Consider the following 16,907-nt stretch of genomic DNA (forward strand, 5'->3'; position numbering starts at 1 on the left):
ATTTTGTTTTTCTTACAAATTTTCCCCTCACTTTGTATTTGCAACTATGATTCATGCCCTTGTTACCTCACAGTTAGACTACTGCAATGTATTTTATGTAGGACCAAACTTGAAAATGACTTGGAAGCTGCAACTGAGCCAAACTGCATCAACCTAGCTATTAAAAAAGAGGAATGGATTTAGTAGCAAAAGACTCATACTCACTTTGTTGGCTGTCAATAGATTTCGGGGCCCAGTTGAAGATACAAGCTGTAACCTATATAATGTATGACACAGTTCAGCATCTGTACATGTCTCTGGAATAGAATCAGTCATCCTATAATACCGCTCCTAGAAAGGCGGCAAAGGGTCTCCCATTTGCATGATGTGAAAGGAATGGGAACCAGAAGTGTATATTCTCCCACTCTGTGGAATATCTTGATCCCTGAGATGCAGAGCCTATTTGTTTTTTCTTTGCAAAAAATTTAAGACCAACCTGGTCCAAACACTTTTCAGCAAAGATGGTGAAACTAGACTATTATTGTAATGTCCTTTTTAATTAGTGATTGTCTAACTTTTATTTTGACCATACTAAGGATACTATATAGACCATCTTGCGTTGCTAGAACTAAAACAGAACAGATAGGACTAAATAAATACACAAATAAATAAATAAATAAATAAATATTAGCGATGTTTCTGCAAGTATCCATTGTCAAGAGCTGAAGGGTGATTTTTCTCATTGGAGAAGCACATTTTCCTAAATTGTATTAAAAGAAAAATTGAGAAAAGTTAAAATGAACTGATTAGTAAAGAGGGTCTTGTGACTATCCACATGTCCAAAATTCATTAATGCTTTACCTCTCAGGAGTTTTTAATAGCATAAAATTTGTCTGTTACATGATAAAACGCTGAAAACAGATCTAAGTCCCAATACTTGGGTCAGGGAAACAGAATACTGGCACTTTTTTTTTAAAAAAAATCTCCCTACTATTTGCCATGCAAAGATGCTGAAATTTGGATATTTAAAAAGTTCAAAACATCTATACACAGTAAGAAGCAATAAAAACAATCAGTTAAGAAAAAAGATCTTCAAGCTCAAATTCGTATTTGTATGTAAAACTAGTCAATGAATCTCAAAGATCCGGGTCATGCACGTAAGGCAGTAGAAAAAGGAGTAAAATGTATAGATCCAAAATGAGTAATTTGCAAAGCAGATAAGACATGAACACCAAATATTAGGGAAGCCGAGAAACATGCCAGAAATGTTGCCATATTAGCAGAACGTAAACAACCTGACATTCACAAGCATTAAAAATGTATCATTTTAAGAAACCTGAGTGAAAATTTACAGGAATATAGTGCTAAAATTCAATGCTTAGGACACCCTGCCAAGGCTGCCAACATATGCAGCATGTTGTTGCTGTTTCTGACTCCACACAATCCACGTCTTCGGATGAAAAAGTTTTTGGAGATCCAAGCAGTGTGTTATCGGAAATCCTAAATTTAAGAAAGGTAACTTTATATTTCCTTAAGAGGAACTTTTTATAGCAAAAGTGTCCATTGTTCTTTTAACGTACCCCGAATTGCTATTAAATGTTCTTCTTCGTGTTGTCAGATTTCCCATTTTTATGAGTTTTGGCTTCTTCTTGTCCAATGAGACGAATAACCTTGTAACATCCTCGTGTAATTTTGACCATCCACATTAAGTTTATAATATCCAATATGATACTGGGGACAATCCAGGCGGTTTGAGCTACAAATCCTAATCTGTAGTAGGCTTCTGTTCCAAACTCAGAAGCCACACTGTTGTAATAAATTGGAATGACTATGATCCTCCCTAGGAAGAACATGATGGTCATTAGCAGTCCATTGATGATGTTAGCTTTTGAAGCTTTAGAATACCCCAATGCTTCAAAAAACCACCTATAAGAGAAAAAGGATTAACAGAAATCAAAACCAGAAAGGAACAGTAATATTAATTTTATCTCGGCAAAGTCTAAGACTGTGCTGTCCCAGCCAGTCTATGGGAATTGGATAGTTACTTAGGAATTATGAGCTGTCCCCTTAAGGGAATGCATCGTGGTAAATGTAGTTAAAGGTATCCTGGGAAATGTAGTTCATGTCACGTGGCTACATCTGTAATCCTGATTGGTCACTAAATTGACCCTTGAGGGTTGGGGGAGGTTTCCCTCCATTCTTGTCTGGACTCATGAACCGATAGTAGCTTTTTCTACCGCTACGAGATGAGTTAGGAGATAACCATCTTTTACCTACAAGGCAGATATACAAAGGATTGGTCATAAAAGAATTTCATCACAAACGTGAGTTATGAGGATACCTGATGAACCAATAAATGTTCTTTGTTATGGACGTCTTGTTGAGTTATCTCTCCGCATCTGTACAGTTTATAAATCCACCTCTGTACAGGAGACAGGAAAGAGACCATATCTGCATATCTGCATTCTATTTGCTTAGAATGGGCAAGAAATTTGGCTGCCCTGAAATCTGGCTGCCGCCACAATGCCATCCTTACCACATACTTGGAAAAGTCTCATGGAGCATAGCTATCTCCACAGATTTAATGGGTAACTTGCTAAGGGGCATGACAGGCAGTTCTTTGGCTGAAATTCCAGCCCCTCTCATCAACCTGTGAAAAGCCCACTCCAAGTTGTATACATAACGCTTTGGTTCCTCCAAAATTGCAATCATTTTGTTTCTTCTCTCCTGTCATATCGTCAACTAATTGAACTGTTTGTTGTTTTTTGTTTTGTTTTAAATCCTTGAAACTATGAGTTGACTGATTGTAGTGAAAGGTTTTGTATCTGTTTGCTGCCATCTAATGATCTTTGTAGTGAACTGATCATCTGGATTTGGACAGCAATTGGACAGGGGGTGATGAAAACCTGAAGTTTAAGAAATGGGTTCTGTGGGGAGCTGTAAGCTCCCCAAGAATATTACTTGAAGAGGTAGTAAGGAGCAAAGCTCTTGTGAACTGTAATAATTGAGAAGAAAATTCCCTGTCAAGGTGAGCTACAGAAATTTGAAAGATAAGTTCTTTCCATTACACTTCGAATTACTTGTGAGAATCCAAGAACAGGTTAGTCAATTTCAGGACTTGAAACTCCATCAACCAATTGACTAATCCAAAGGGGGAAGGGTGTGTGCAGAATGGCTGTAGAAACCAGGGTTCCAATTTACCTAACAGCTCAAAGAGAACTGAGGGATAGCAGACAGATCTGAGACTGGATAGAAGAGGCTGATCCAACAGACAATTAGCAGCAGCAAATGGAACCAAAAGATTGTCATTGCCGGACATGTTCTCCCACGTGCATCAATGCACTTAGCACTGCCCACATATGTTTCAAGGATAAGAGAGATAATAGTAGATTCTAGTAGAATAAAGATTCTTAATCTGCATTAGGGCTGCCTCAACTGCAGTGGAGCAATGATCTAAAGTATATTTTCTTAGTTGATAATGTATTCTCTACTCTTGTTCTTTGTGGTAAATAAGAATAAACAGAAGCATAGAAAGCATTAATTCTAATCAATAGATGATATGTATAAATCAACAACAGGACAAAAATATTCTATTTCAGCACAGATACTAGAGAATGCATAGTTGTAGGAAAAGTGGGGTCCTGTATCATTTCTCTCATCTTCCTTTGTGTAAACAGATCAAAGCCAAACTCACAGAATATAGTGTTAAATTTTGGAAATGTGCTGTTCTCCTCAAACTAAAGGAAATTTTGAAGAGACATGAGGCAAAATTCAGTATTCCGTTAGATCTTATTATGTTTAGTTTTCCCCAAACCCTTCTATTCTAATAAAGTGGGAAATATTTCTTTCCCTGTGTGATTTTGTTCATGTTGTCCTTACTCCAGTATAGTTTCTGCATTTGTTGAATGAACAGAAATAAATACAGTTAATGAATGGAAGTAAAGAAAGGAGTAATATAGTTCCTTTTCTTCCTATTGATATAGTCATAGGAAGTGAAATAAACTTAAAGCAAGATCTAACAGAACGTTGAATTTTGTCTCATGTCTCTTCAAAACTTCCTTTGCACATTATTAAGGATCATTATATAAGAGCAAATTTGTCTCTGACAAATTTTAGGGGTTAATAATTTGTATATACATGTACAGCATACCATCTATTTTATTTTTTTCAAAAAGTAAGGCTCCTCTGAAGTGATTTTCTAGTTTAAACTATCCAGATGATTCAAAAAGGAAGGAAAAGAACTTATATTTAGTTTAGATTATTGTACCTTGCTTTCTATAATTTTTGTTGACCAGCTCAAAAGAATAATTGAATTGTTTATAGATGTCAGGGAGTTCAGCTGAAGTGAACAACTTGACCATTTTCCTTTTGTTAATGATATAGGCAAGGAATATAAGTGGTTACTATAAAGATATGTATTCATAAACTATATTTGTGTGTTAGTAAAGAGATTCTCTTCACTTCAAAGCAGCAAAGACAAATAGCAATGACATAACTCCTGAAAGCAACTATAGAAAGAAATCTGAAACCAATTTGAAGCCAAACTGTAGATACTAGTTTTGTACCTTGTGCCATGCTGCAAAAGTAGCACAGCAAAGGATTCATTTGCGATGAATGGGCCTAATACCTTCCAATAGCAATAATGAAGTGACCTTAGATCATTTTGCATGAAAGATGAAACAAACAAAATAAAAAAATAACATTTTAATGTAGTAATGAGGCAAAGAGGCTATTTTCTTCATTCTAATTCTCCTCCTTCTAATGCTATAAAACCTTTACTCTACATGTCCTGGCCAAAATAAAGGAGAATGACAACATAAAGTGATACTAAAAGAATTAGACTGTTGAAACTTAAAAGAAAACACTATATTAAACTTTCAAACTCTGAAATGAAAGTAAATGAAAGTAATTATTCAAAATCAGTAAAAAAGCAGGCAATGAGTTAATATGTTCAAACTATACGTAGCAGTGGATGAGAAAAGGGAAGGGAAGGGAAGGAAGGGAGGAAACTTAGAAAATATAGAAATCTTTAGAAAATTTTCAAAAATTAATTTCTATATCTCATTCTTGGTACCCAGATGGATCATGCTTTTGACTGAGATTTTAACAAGTCTTTGATGTATCTCGGAAGTGATTATATAATACAGTAGCAGATATGAACAAATAAAACAACAAGAATGAAATAAACTCGCAAGAGATAGTACTATACAATTTTTGAGACTACATGCAACTTAAAAGTTGACCCTAAGTAAGGTACCTATTCCAAGAATCATTGCACAAAGAAAAAAAAATCTTAACATTTTTATTTAGATAAAAGTCTCTTTCTGCTTTAAAGAGCCTTGAATGGATATTAAGATAAATAACAATATGGTTATTGGTTTTAGTTTGAATAGTTATCTTTTTAGAAATTATGAACATCATCTGCTAATAGAAATTAAATTATTTCATAATTAAATGTAATTTCATTAAGTCCTCTAGCATTCATACATTTTAAAAAAACTCAATTAATATATTTGGGTCATTTTCATTAAACCTTTGCTAAAACACCAGTGACCACAAGGTTTTAACTTTAAAAAACAGTGATACTGTATCATGATAAATAGACAGTGCACATTTGTTAGGTCAGTAGTGACTGAATTACAAATAGCAAGCTAAATGATAATGTAAGAATAACTTATAGAAAATATTACCTACCGCTGATTCACAAAAGGGGTAGACAATTCTGCAAGCAGACGAAAATTAGCAAAATAAGCCAATACTCCTTTATCCTAGGAAAAGGAAGTAGAAAAACAAACCAGAAATCACAGTTCTAAGTCTTATAAAAATAACACATAATATAAAACTTCTAAATATCAACATTATACACTTAACATAAAATAATAGTAGTAGATTGGATAATTAACAACATAGAATATTGTTTAGGAAAATATACCAAGTTTTTCAATCCTTTCTCTAATGAATCTAATATACCACTTAACACATCCTTTAGAAACTATTATAAAGATCTACTCACCATATTATTAAAAACTAGTAAGAAAAATCATTTCACAAGGACAACTTCAATAGTTCAAATTTATGTAAGTTTTATCCAATATAAATGATCTTACTACTGTTGAATAAATGCTACTGTGGTCAATGCCCTGATCTCCGCATTTCCATGTTGCTATGCATTCTATATAGATAGTCCTCAACTTATAACCAGAACTGAGACAAAATTTTCAGTTGCTAAGTGAGATAGTTGTTAAGCGAGTTTTGCCCCATTTTATAACCCATCTTGCCACAATTATTAAGTAAATCCCTGAAATTGTTAAGTTCGTAACAAGGTTGTTATGTGGATCTGTTTTCCCCATTGACTTTCTTGTCAGAAGGTCTCAAAACAGGATCACATGACCCTGGGACACTGCAACCATCATACATATGAGTCAGTTGCCAAGCATCTGAATTTGATCACATGACCGTTGCCAACAGTTGTAGGTGTGAAAAATGGCCATAGGTTTCTTTTTGTAACTTCAAACAGTCATTAAACGAACTGCTGTAGGTCAAGGATTACCTGTATATATAACTGAAATCTGCAATGGTTCAGTATGCTATCAACAATTCTGATTTCTGGTCTTAGTCAGATTTGTGTATGGTCTATTAACTACCAAATTTGCATCTAGGTTAAATTCTGAATGTTGCTATTTAATTTTGAAGCTTCATTCTCTTAATCCCAAATATACTTGAAAGAGGACAAGTATAAAAGGCAAAGCATATTAATTGAAGGGCTACTGATGAACACAGGATGTATTGATTATGAAACACTGTAACTTTCTTAAGTGATTCAGAATAGAATAGAATAGAATTATAGAATAGAATAGAATAGAATAGAATAGAATAGAATAGAATAGAATAGAATAGAATAGAATAGAACAGAATTCTCTTATTGACCAAGTGTGACACACAAGAAATTTGTCCCTCAGTGTACATACAAACAACAAAGTGATAGGTCACTTTTTTGTCACTTCCCATAAGCAAAATAACATAAGACAGCTACATATTTGACAAATAAATTCAGTTCTGAAATGACAGAATATTGGTCACCTTTTTACATATCAAGTTTTATTCCTTTTCTGTGTTAGCCACTGTAATATCATAATCCTCATAGAGCAGTTACTGTCTTCTTGAACCATGAATCTTAACGGTAAGAACCATGAATCTTAACGGTAAGCCTATTAAAATCAATTTTTGCTAAAACACATGTATACTTGTTATAAAATTAACATAAAACTTACCAGTACAATGTAATATGCATATAGAGCTAGTACATGGTGAGTTACAAAAAATACATCCCCAATTGCCTTCCAGTGCCAAATAATAAGCAACAAATCTAAAAAGAAATAAAGAACAGGTAAATAAAATTCTACAATTATTATATTTTATTTTAAAACTTCTAATGCAGCAAGGCAGAGAGAAATTTACTTCTCTTTTTCTGTTATCAGGATAAAAATTTCCAAGTTGCCCTTGCCAGAACATCAAAAATAGAACCCTAAGCTTTGGCTTATGATCTCTTACCATGTAACACTGATTTTTCCTAGGGATATACCGTATATACTCGAGTATAAGCCGAGTTTTTCAGCCCATTTTTTGTGCTGAAAAAATCCCCCTCGGCTTATACTCGAGTCAGATTCCCTCTGAAAAAAAAATGGTGTGGAGTCGCTGCCGCCGGAGCAGCCCCAGTCCGCCGCCTCGGGAAGGGAAAGGCAAAGCGCTTTTGCCTTTCCCTTCCCGGCTGGGGCTGTTGGGAGTCGCTGCCGCCTGCCTTTCCCTTCCCGGCTGGGGCTGTTGGGAGTCGCTGCCGCCGGCGCGACCCAGTCCCGCCGCCGGAAGGGAAAGGCAAGCGCTCTTGCCTTTCCCTTCCCGGCTGGGGCTGTTGGGAATCGCTGCAGCCGGGCGCGGCCCAGTCCCGCCGCCTCGGGAAGGGAAAGGCAAAGCGCTTTGCCTTTCCCTTCCCGGCTGGGGCTGTTGGGAGTCGCTGCCGCCGGCGCGGCCCAGTCCCGCGTCGCCTCGGGAAGGGAAAGGCCACGGCTTGGAAGGCCGCCGCTGGAGTGAAGCTGCGCGCAGCCGCTGCGCTAGCATCGGATTGGGCGCGCCGGATGGTTCCGACCGAGCCCCGAGCGTCGTCTTTGGCGCCCGCCCAGCGCCGCGGAGCTCCCTGTACCGGGAGAAGGGGAAGACCCCCCCCCGGGGCGGGGCAGGGAGAGGAGCTTCTCCCGCCCGCCCCTCTTTCCGCGCCCACCGGTGTCCCCGCAGGGCGACCCCCACCCCGCAGTCGCCGCCGCTTGAAAGAGACGGGCCGGGTGGGTAGAAAGGCGCCGGGCGCCCTTGGGAGAAGGTCCCGCGTTCGCCTGTCTGCCCGCGGATGTCAGCGGAGCTTTGCCGCTGCTTCGTCCGGGGTCTCTGGGCAAACACGTCCACCCGAGCGGGCTTGTCGCCTCCGGCATGCAACGAGCGCTGCCCTCGGATTCCCTGTCCGGTTGCCCCCTTTTGAGGGCGATGGCAGTAAACTGTTCCGTAGCAGCGGCTGCTCCTCTTTCCCGGCTGGGCTGGTGAACGAGGCTTCACAGGGCACCTTCGGCTCAGCAATTCTCTCCGCCGGAGCGGCTGGTCCCGGGAGGCCGGCCCCTCTGCCCGGAGGGGCTGGGGGGGGGCTCCGGTCCGCCTCCGGCCGTGAATTCGTCCCTCTCACTGATACGCCTGAGGCGCCCCTGGTTGCCTTGCCGGCTGGTTCCTCCACCACAGAGCGAAAGACGCGCTTCCCTCGAGGAGAGCAGGGGATGCGGGTCCTGAGGCAGCCAAGTCCCCCCAAATGCTCGCAGTCCCACCTGCCAGCCGGACGGTCGCCGCGCTCCCCTCTGGACTCTGCCGGCGCCTGTGCCCTCCAGAAGGCAGGAGGGTCACCCGGGTGGTTTTGTTTTTAGCAAACCTGAGAGGAGCACCAGGGTGGGGGAAAAGGGAACACGTGACTACGCAGGAGCTGTTCTGGGATTCTTTCCTGCTTCTTGTGCAATCTCACACCCCTCCCGAGAAGGGACACCCTGACCCCCATTTGGGACTTGCGCCTGACAGGGGCCTGATGGAGTCCAGAGCTTTGGAAGTCATTCATTCTTCCAGGCTGCACATGAAGGACATGAAGAGCTTCCAGGCTCTTGAGAAGGGGGGGGGAGAGGCCAGCCTGATGAGGTCTCTGCTCCATCTGACCCTGGAGTAGTGGGGTAGTTGTGATTGCAGGGAAGCCAGGCAACAAATTACAACTCTGGCCTGGCGGGTTGATTCAGACCGCCCTGAAGGAGGACAGAACCCACGTGAAGTTGTGATAACATTCAGAGCCAAAAACAGCCCCCACCCCTCTTCGGAGAACCCAGTAGTTCCCACCAAAGAGAGGGCGAGGGTGCAAAGGCTGGTCTGAACACAGCTCAGATCTGGCTTTTTAATCAGAGCCAGGGGAGCCCCCTGAAATGCAGGTCCTGGGCCGCATCCTGATACTTTCCTTGGTGCTCCGGGCAGAAGTAACTGGCGTGCTTCAGTCACAGTTCAGCAGAACACCCCACTAAGTACCCCAAGGTTTAGTGAACCATAAACCACTGTTGGCTCCAACAAGGGGACAGGCCAGGAAGAAGTAACTGGGGTTTAGTAAATCTAGAATCATTTTAATCCCAATCCAGATTGAATTCATACAGTCCATACAGTCTTAACTCTGCGAAGCCTCGTTCACCAGCCCAGCCAGGAAAGAGGAGCAGCCGCTGCTATGGGAACAGTTTACTGCCATCGCCCTCAAAAGGGGGGCAACCGGACAGGGAATCCGAGGGCAGCGCTCGTTGCGTGCCGGAGGCGACAAGCCCCGCTCGGGTGGACGTGTTTGCCCAGAGACCCCGGACGAAGCAGCGGCAAAGCTCCGCTGACATCCGCGGGCAGACAGGCGAACGCGGGACCTTCTCCTCCAAGGGCGCCCGGCGCCTTTCTACCCACCCCGGCCCGTCTCTTTCAAGCGGCGGCGACTGCGGGGCGGGGTCGTCCTGCGGGGACACCGGTGGGCGCGGAAAGAGGGGCGGGCGGGAGAAGCTCCTCTCCCTGCCCCGCCCCGGGGGGGGTGTCTTCCCCTTCTCCCGGTACAGGGAGCTCCGCGGCGCTGGGCGGGCGCCAAAGATGACGCTCAGGGCTCGGTCGGAACCGTCCGGCGCGCCCAATCCGATGCTAGCGCAGCGGCTCGCGCGCAGCTTCGCTCCAGCGGCGGCCTTCAAGCCGTGGCCTTTCCCTTCCCGAGGCGACGTGAGACTGGGGCCGCTCCGGCGGCAGCGACTCCCAACAGCTCCAGCCGGGAAGGGAAAGGCAAAGCGCTTTGCCTTTCCCTTCCCGAGGCGGCGGGACTGGGGCCGCGCCGGCGGCAGCGACTCCCAACAGCCCCAGCCGGGAAGGGAAAGGCAGGCGGCAGCGTCCCAACAGCCCCAGCCGGGAAGGGAAAGGCAGGCGGCGGCGACTCCCAACAGCCCCAGCCGGGAAGGGAAAGGCAGATGGCGGTGTCCCAACAGCCCCAGCCGGGAAGGGAAAGGCAGGCGGCGGCAACTCCCAACAGCCCCAGCCGGGAAGGGAAAGGCAGGCGGCGGCGACTCCCAACAGCCCCAGCCGGGAAGGGAAAGGCAGGCGGCGGCGACTCCCAACAGCCCCAGCCGGGAAGGGAAAGGCAGGCGGCGGCGACTCCCAACAGCCCCAGCCGGGAAGGGAAAGGCAGGCGGCGGCGACTCCCAACAGCCCCAGCCGGGAAGGGAAAGGCAAAAAGCGCTTTGCCTTTCCCTTCCCGAGGCGACGTGAGATAGTGAGATCGTTTCCCAAATTAATTATTTTTATTTTTGAAATTTCCCAGTAGCTGCTGCATTTCCCACCCTCGGCTTATACTCGAGTCAATAAGTTTTCCCAGTTTTTTGTGTAAAATTAGGTGCCTCGGCTTATATTCGGGTCGACTTATACTCGAGTATATACGGTAAATATCAGATTTGCCTCACCATAGAAAGTTATTTTCAAATCTAGTCATGAAGTTGGCTAATGTTTCAAACTATAGCAATCTCCTCCCACCTTATGTTGAGAAATATTTGAGTTTTTATTAAAGACATGCAGGATGTATACTGTATTCATGCACGTCCTGAAGTAGCCTTTTAAAACTGAGGACCAGTGATGAAGAAGTTGAAATTTCAAAACGAAACAATATGTTTCCCACTGATTAATCAATATCCATCTCAAGGAGAACTCAAGAGGAAGACATGTAATTAGGAAACTAAGTGTCCCTCCTTGAACAGGCCTTGTTTATTTTCCCTTGGGAAAATATTCTATTCTATGGTTATTAAGTTATTGATACCAAATTAGAGGTAGTACCATGGTAGCAGGAAGAAAAATTGGGGGAAAAGTAATTATTGTTACTCAAGCTTGAGAATGAGAAATTGACAGAAGGAAATATTTTGATACTTAACACAATACTGTCATGTTATGAAATAAAATAATCACATTTTTACAGCACAATTGGTAAACTTTCCGTTAAAAGGTTCTTTCAAAATAGATGGCTTACAATAAATTATACACATAATATTTTACACATTACCTGAAATGAGGTAGCCTACAGTGATAGCAAGGTTTAGTTGCACTGTAGAAGGATCGCCCCTATAAACAAAAACATCAAAGGAATTACATTATGTTAAATTTAACACACCGTAAATATTTTACATTTTGCTTATATTTATTTTTCCCCCCACATATGATGATTCACTTTTTTTGATGTTGGAAGACAGACACCACATCTGGTAAGATGATCCTACAACTCTGGTAAATGGCAAACAGGCAAGAGAAAAGCTTCCGCACAGACATATTTAAGAAGATTAATAATAATATTCTGAAGACAAAAAATTGAGAGGATGAGCCATTATTCATCTAATTAGGTTTCTAACTTCCTCCACCTTTGCTCTATCTCAGTTTCAATGAAGGAGGAAAAATATTTCCATTCCAGCATAAGAAGTGATCCAAAGGAGGTGAGTAAAGGTAATCCTCAATTTACGACTGGTCACTTAGAGACCATTCAAAGTTACAATGGATCCCCTCCAAAAAGTACTACTGACCTGGTTCCAAATTTCCAACAATCGTCCCCTCCGTGGTCACCTGACCATATTTTGGGTGCTCAGCAATTGGTCCACACTGAAGACTATTTGAATCAGCCCAAAGTCACTTGACCTTGATTTACGCGAGTTTTACTGAAAAACATTGCTTCTGGTTTTCAGCAAAAATGGCCCATAGCAAACAACAAGTTTGCTTAACAATTGTGAATTCATTTAATGATCTCTGGTAATTCACTTAATCACTGCCACAAAAAAGTGGTAAAATCAGACTGGTCATGTGATAACCTGTTTTTTTCTCACCATGAACTACTATTATAATGGGCAGATGCCATTTATAGTCGTAAGTCAGAACTACCTGCATATAGTAATAGTTGGGGGACAGGCTGCCTCAGATTGTTGTTTTTTTGTTTAAATGAAGCAAAAGTCCAGGTTTCCTCCATGTTATAGTTAAATAAACTGTAATTTTAGAAAGATTTGGGTAGCAAATAAATATATCTCTCTTTATGTTTTTTTAAACATAAACATTTTTAAATCCTATAGAGCACTGCACACCAGAACAACTAGACACAAGAACAGTTTCTTCCTGAAAGCCATCACTCTGCTAAACAAATAATTCCCTCAACACTGTTCAACTATTTATAAAGTGTGCACTACTATTACTGTTAATCTTCTCATCACTCCTTATCACCAATCCCCTCCCACTTGTGATTGTAGGACAGTAACTTTGTCACTTGTATCCTTACGATTTATATTGACTGTTTCCTAGTATGATTTGATTGTTGATTGTACCCTATGACTATCATTAAGTGTTGTACGTTATGATTCTTGATTCTTAACGAATGTATCTTTTCTTTATATATACTGAGAGTATTTACACCAAGACAAATTCCTTGTGTGTCCAATCACACTTAGCCAATAAAAGTATTCTATTCTATTAAACATAAAGGTAATTTGACCAGCAAAAGAAATAATAAAGGACAGAGAAAATGAGATTTACAAACCAAGATATTTCTTACCAAACACGGTCAGCATTAATAGCTTCATCATACAATAAAATATACACACAAAATATTTCAACCACCAAGGCATGGAACGTAGATACTGTCCTAAAAGACAAAAGCAATCCCATTAAGTATATGCTACCTTTAATTTGATGGCACAATAATGAAAAAAACAAATAACTTCCCACGATCTTCAAATGAGATTTGTGCAATTTAAATATTTCTTATGTACTGGATAGCTCATTAAAAATAATGTGGGTTGATTACAATTAGTTACAAGTTACAAGTTGTAACTCTGTAATTGAAACTTTGTTCCATATGTTTTCAAGAGGCAACTGGACTTTCTGATTTTTCTTTGAAGACATTTTGCTTCTCATCCAAGAAGCTTCTTCAGCTCTGGAAGAAGCTTCTTGGATGAGAAATGAAACATCTTCAAAAAAAAAACCAGAAAGTTCAGTTGCTTCTTTAAAAAGCACCTTTGAGACAACCATGACCTGGATGACTGAGAATCTCCATAGACATTTGCTCCATATAGCTTTTGCCTTGCCAAATTTATTGTTACATTTTGAGATATACCGACCAATTGTTACTATGATTCTGGATCAACTGCTTTATGATGCATATGTTTTTCTTAATTATACCTGGAATCTACAATGATCCAAAATTATGATGATGTTATCCGTTCAGTTGAATCCAGCTCTTGACAATTCTGCAGGCCAAGTCTTGTCAGTGTTCCAAGTAACAACCTCCACGAACAAAGACTCCGAGGCTAGCATTTTATTAGAGATATCATATCGGCACATCTGGGAAAACCCGAATCTGAGAGTTCCGGGTTTTTCCTCCACCCAAAAGAAAGTCAAGAATTCATCCCCTACACCCACAAGTCCATCACATGGTCCAATCATATCTTCATCCCAATTGAAGACTACCCCCAGTCACTCCCCTCCAGGTGCAGGGTAATCGTCCTTGACTCCCAGAGAAAAGAATGTTGTTATGGCTAATCGAAGCTCCAAAGGAGAAAATGGCTTCCAAGGCTGACAAGTCTCTCACATCTTCCGATCTTGCACTATTTCTTTGAGTTTTTCTATGTTCTGGCCGGTGTCAGCTTCAATGGTGTCTAACCAATGTGTTCTTTGACAGCCTAGTTTTACCACTAACTCTTCCAAACATGAATTGTTTTCTCCAATGAATTCCCCCACATGACCAGGCCAAAGTAAGACGCAGTTTCGTGATTTTGCCTTCTGGTGACATGTCTGGTGTTATGCATTCCAGTACTTGCTTGTTAGTCATCTTTGCTGTCCAAAGAATATGCAGGAGCTTTCTTTAGCACCACAGTTGAAACAAGTCATTTTTTTCCTGACTTACTTTTTAAAACTTTTACAACCATAGGCAGCTACAGGGAACACAATAGAACGAACTAACCTATATTAGGTTGCCAGAAAATATCCTCACTTTTCCAAAAGTTCAACAATATTGAACTTTCTGGGCACGTCTGTTGGCTGAAATAAGGAGGAGAATTCTATGCTATGGAACAGATTTTAATATAGAGCCCTTATTTGTTTACAGGGAAAAGTATCTTTTCCTGAATTACAACATTTCTATTTTCTATTATTTCAAGAAATCATTTTTGCTTGGTGTATTACCTTGCTGTTAGCTTTCTGGCTTTTTAATATAGAAACAATCATTGTAAAATCTAATGTAATATAAAAACTTTATAGTTTGCCATGTGGTCTGTCTGAATAAAATAAAAAATGTCTGAGGAAAAACAAGTCTCCCCGTATCTATTCATTTGACTTCATTCCAAGTCAGAGAGAAAAATGCAGAGCATTCCTATATTCTCTCAGATGCACAGGCTATTATTTTTTGAAATAAATTTCACAAACAAATGTAATCGTTCTCCAATAAAATATATACAGCATATGCAGCAATAAATCATTAGCCAAATTTAGACTATAAACTCCTTTAAGTCAGGAATTGTCCTTTTGTGCTCTATTAAATGCTTGCACAATAGGGATGTGCAAAACATTTCCTTTTGATCAGGCATGAAACACTGTGAAATTTAGGTATGTCAAGTCTTTGAAATGGCTGGTTCAACATAAATCAGCCTGCCAGTTGGCAAAATATTTTACCGCTTGTATGGCTCAACATAGGTAGGCAAGAAACAGAATATAAACTGACAGCAAACAGCACTCCTTATTAGCATTGATGATGTTACCTAGTTAGGGAAATGAAACATTTGCAAGAAAACAAGCAAGCTCAGAGACCACCAAGGATCTCCTCAAACTGTACTTTGCAGAAAAGATTGCTTAGATTCTTGTTTAAAAACTAAAAAAAAAAATACTAGGGCACCTGGGAGAAGCTGCCTTGCTTTTTTGCAAAGAACTAACCTGCATATCACTGCCCTCTTTATTTCAAAGGCCATTATGGAGGAGACAGAATATTTAGATCAGTTTGGTTTAACTGTTGAAGTGATGACTTACTATGAACGTATCTTCTTGTTTCCTTTGTGTCCACCTGTATATTTGTATTAGTTTTATATTTTTAGATATGGTCAAACAACTAAATCAATAAAGTTTTATTTTATTCTGTGCAACTACCTGAACTGGGCACTTTTGAGCATTTCCTTGAAATTATTTGTTTAGCATTTCATAAAGTATTGAACTTGAAACCATTTGAAATGAATCTGCATGCCTCATATATTCTACATTGATACCAACATACTAAATAATATTTTCTGAGTAAGTTCTGCATTTAGTCAACAAGATATTTGTTGTTATGGGGAAAAAGAGGAGGGAGAAGGAGCATTATGCATGTTCACCATTTGATGTGGCAATGATAAAGATGGGACAAAAATCAACCAATCAAACAAACAAACAAATAAATGTTAGATAACATGTAATCAACACTACATGCAAGGAACTTCTGCAGAGCATAGAATACACATTGTTTCATGAATTTATAGAATAGGTGATACATTAATCATGTTAAAAAATAATTAGTATGTTGTGACTAGTTCACGAAGTTAAACAGGATATCATATTTTATGAATATCCTAGATAGAATGTACTTTGAACTTAGATTAAGACATAATTTATATTAAGATTGCTATTTTTTACAAAACAATGTACTCTGAATATTATACATTACCATTTAACCATTTTTAATCATTTAAAAAAAATGATCAGTAAAAATAATGAAAGATTAACAGGTATTCATTCAATTTATCTTTATTTTAATAAATAGATAACTTTTACATAAATTACCCAAGGACAATTTTGCCTTAAAGACTATTTAACACAAATCCCAACTACATTTTTTCTAAAGGAAATCCCAAACCAGTGATCCCAACCTTTTGGCGGGGGTACCGACATGGGCCACAAATCCCAACTACATTTTTTTCTAAAAGCCCGGTCATGAAAAGGGGGGGGGGGGGGGGACCCAGAGGCAGGGGGGGTTTTTTTTCGCCCGGGGCCGGTTCCCCGCACGGTTGTTTGGGGCCCCTCCCTAAACAATCCAGATATTGTTTGAACAAACACACTACAGCTAATAGTCTAAACATTTCAAACTTTAAAATATTTATATATAATTGTATAATGTTGTTTAAAAACTGTACCTTGTGTTCCATTCAATTTTCTTCTTTTGGTCAAGATTATTAAAACCAGATGTTAGGCGTGAAGATAGCCAAGAACTCAGCACATGATAGCTAAGTTGAAATATAGCAAAACTGCCCACAGCGATGCCCAGATTGAGTCTATTAAAGATAGTCATCTTTCTTCTGCCTGTTAAAAACACA

The 16,907-nt window shown here is 40.3% G+C and overlaps 1 protein-coding gene across 2 annotated transcripts in view; it reads right to left on the minus strand.

Moving 5' to 3' along the window:
- Window positions 1-1,070: 1,070 nt before the first annotated feature.
- Window positions 1,071-16,907, minus strand: part of TLCD4 (TLC domain containing 4) — a 28,825-nt gene continuing 12,988 nt past the window's right edge. For both annotated transcript variants that reach the window (XM_026671716.2, XM_087960642.1), the window contains exons 2-7: window positions 16,728-16,893; window positions 13,130-13,219; window positions 11,606-11,664; window positions 7,251-7,345; window positions 5,674-5,747; window positions 1,071-1,905 (exon numbers count right to left, since the gene is read on the minus strand). In XM_026671716.2, the coding sequence (XP_026527501.1) occupies window positions 1,572-1,905; window positions 5,674-5,747; window positions 7,251-7,345; window positions 11,606-11,664; window positions 13,130-13,219; window positions 16,728-16,882 (807 nt within the window). In that variant the 5' untranslated portion in view covers window positions 16,883-16,893 and the 3' untranslated portion in view covers window positions 1,071-1,571. The remainder of the gene's footprint in view (window positions 1,906-5,673; window positions 5,748-7,250; window positions 7,346-11,605; window positions 11,665-13,129; window positions 13,220-16,727; window positions 16,894-16,907) is intronic.

This window comes from Notechis scutatus, chromosome 3, assembly GCF_049901735.1.
Source record: "Notechis scutatus isolate UNSWTSFEM ecotype Mainland chromosome 3, rNotScu1.2, whole genome shotgun sequence".
Taxonomy (NCBI): domain Eukaryota; kingdom Metazoa; phylum Chordata; class Lepidosauria; order Squamata; family Elapidae; genus Notechis; species Notechis scutatus.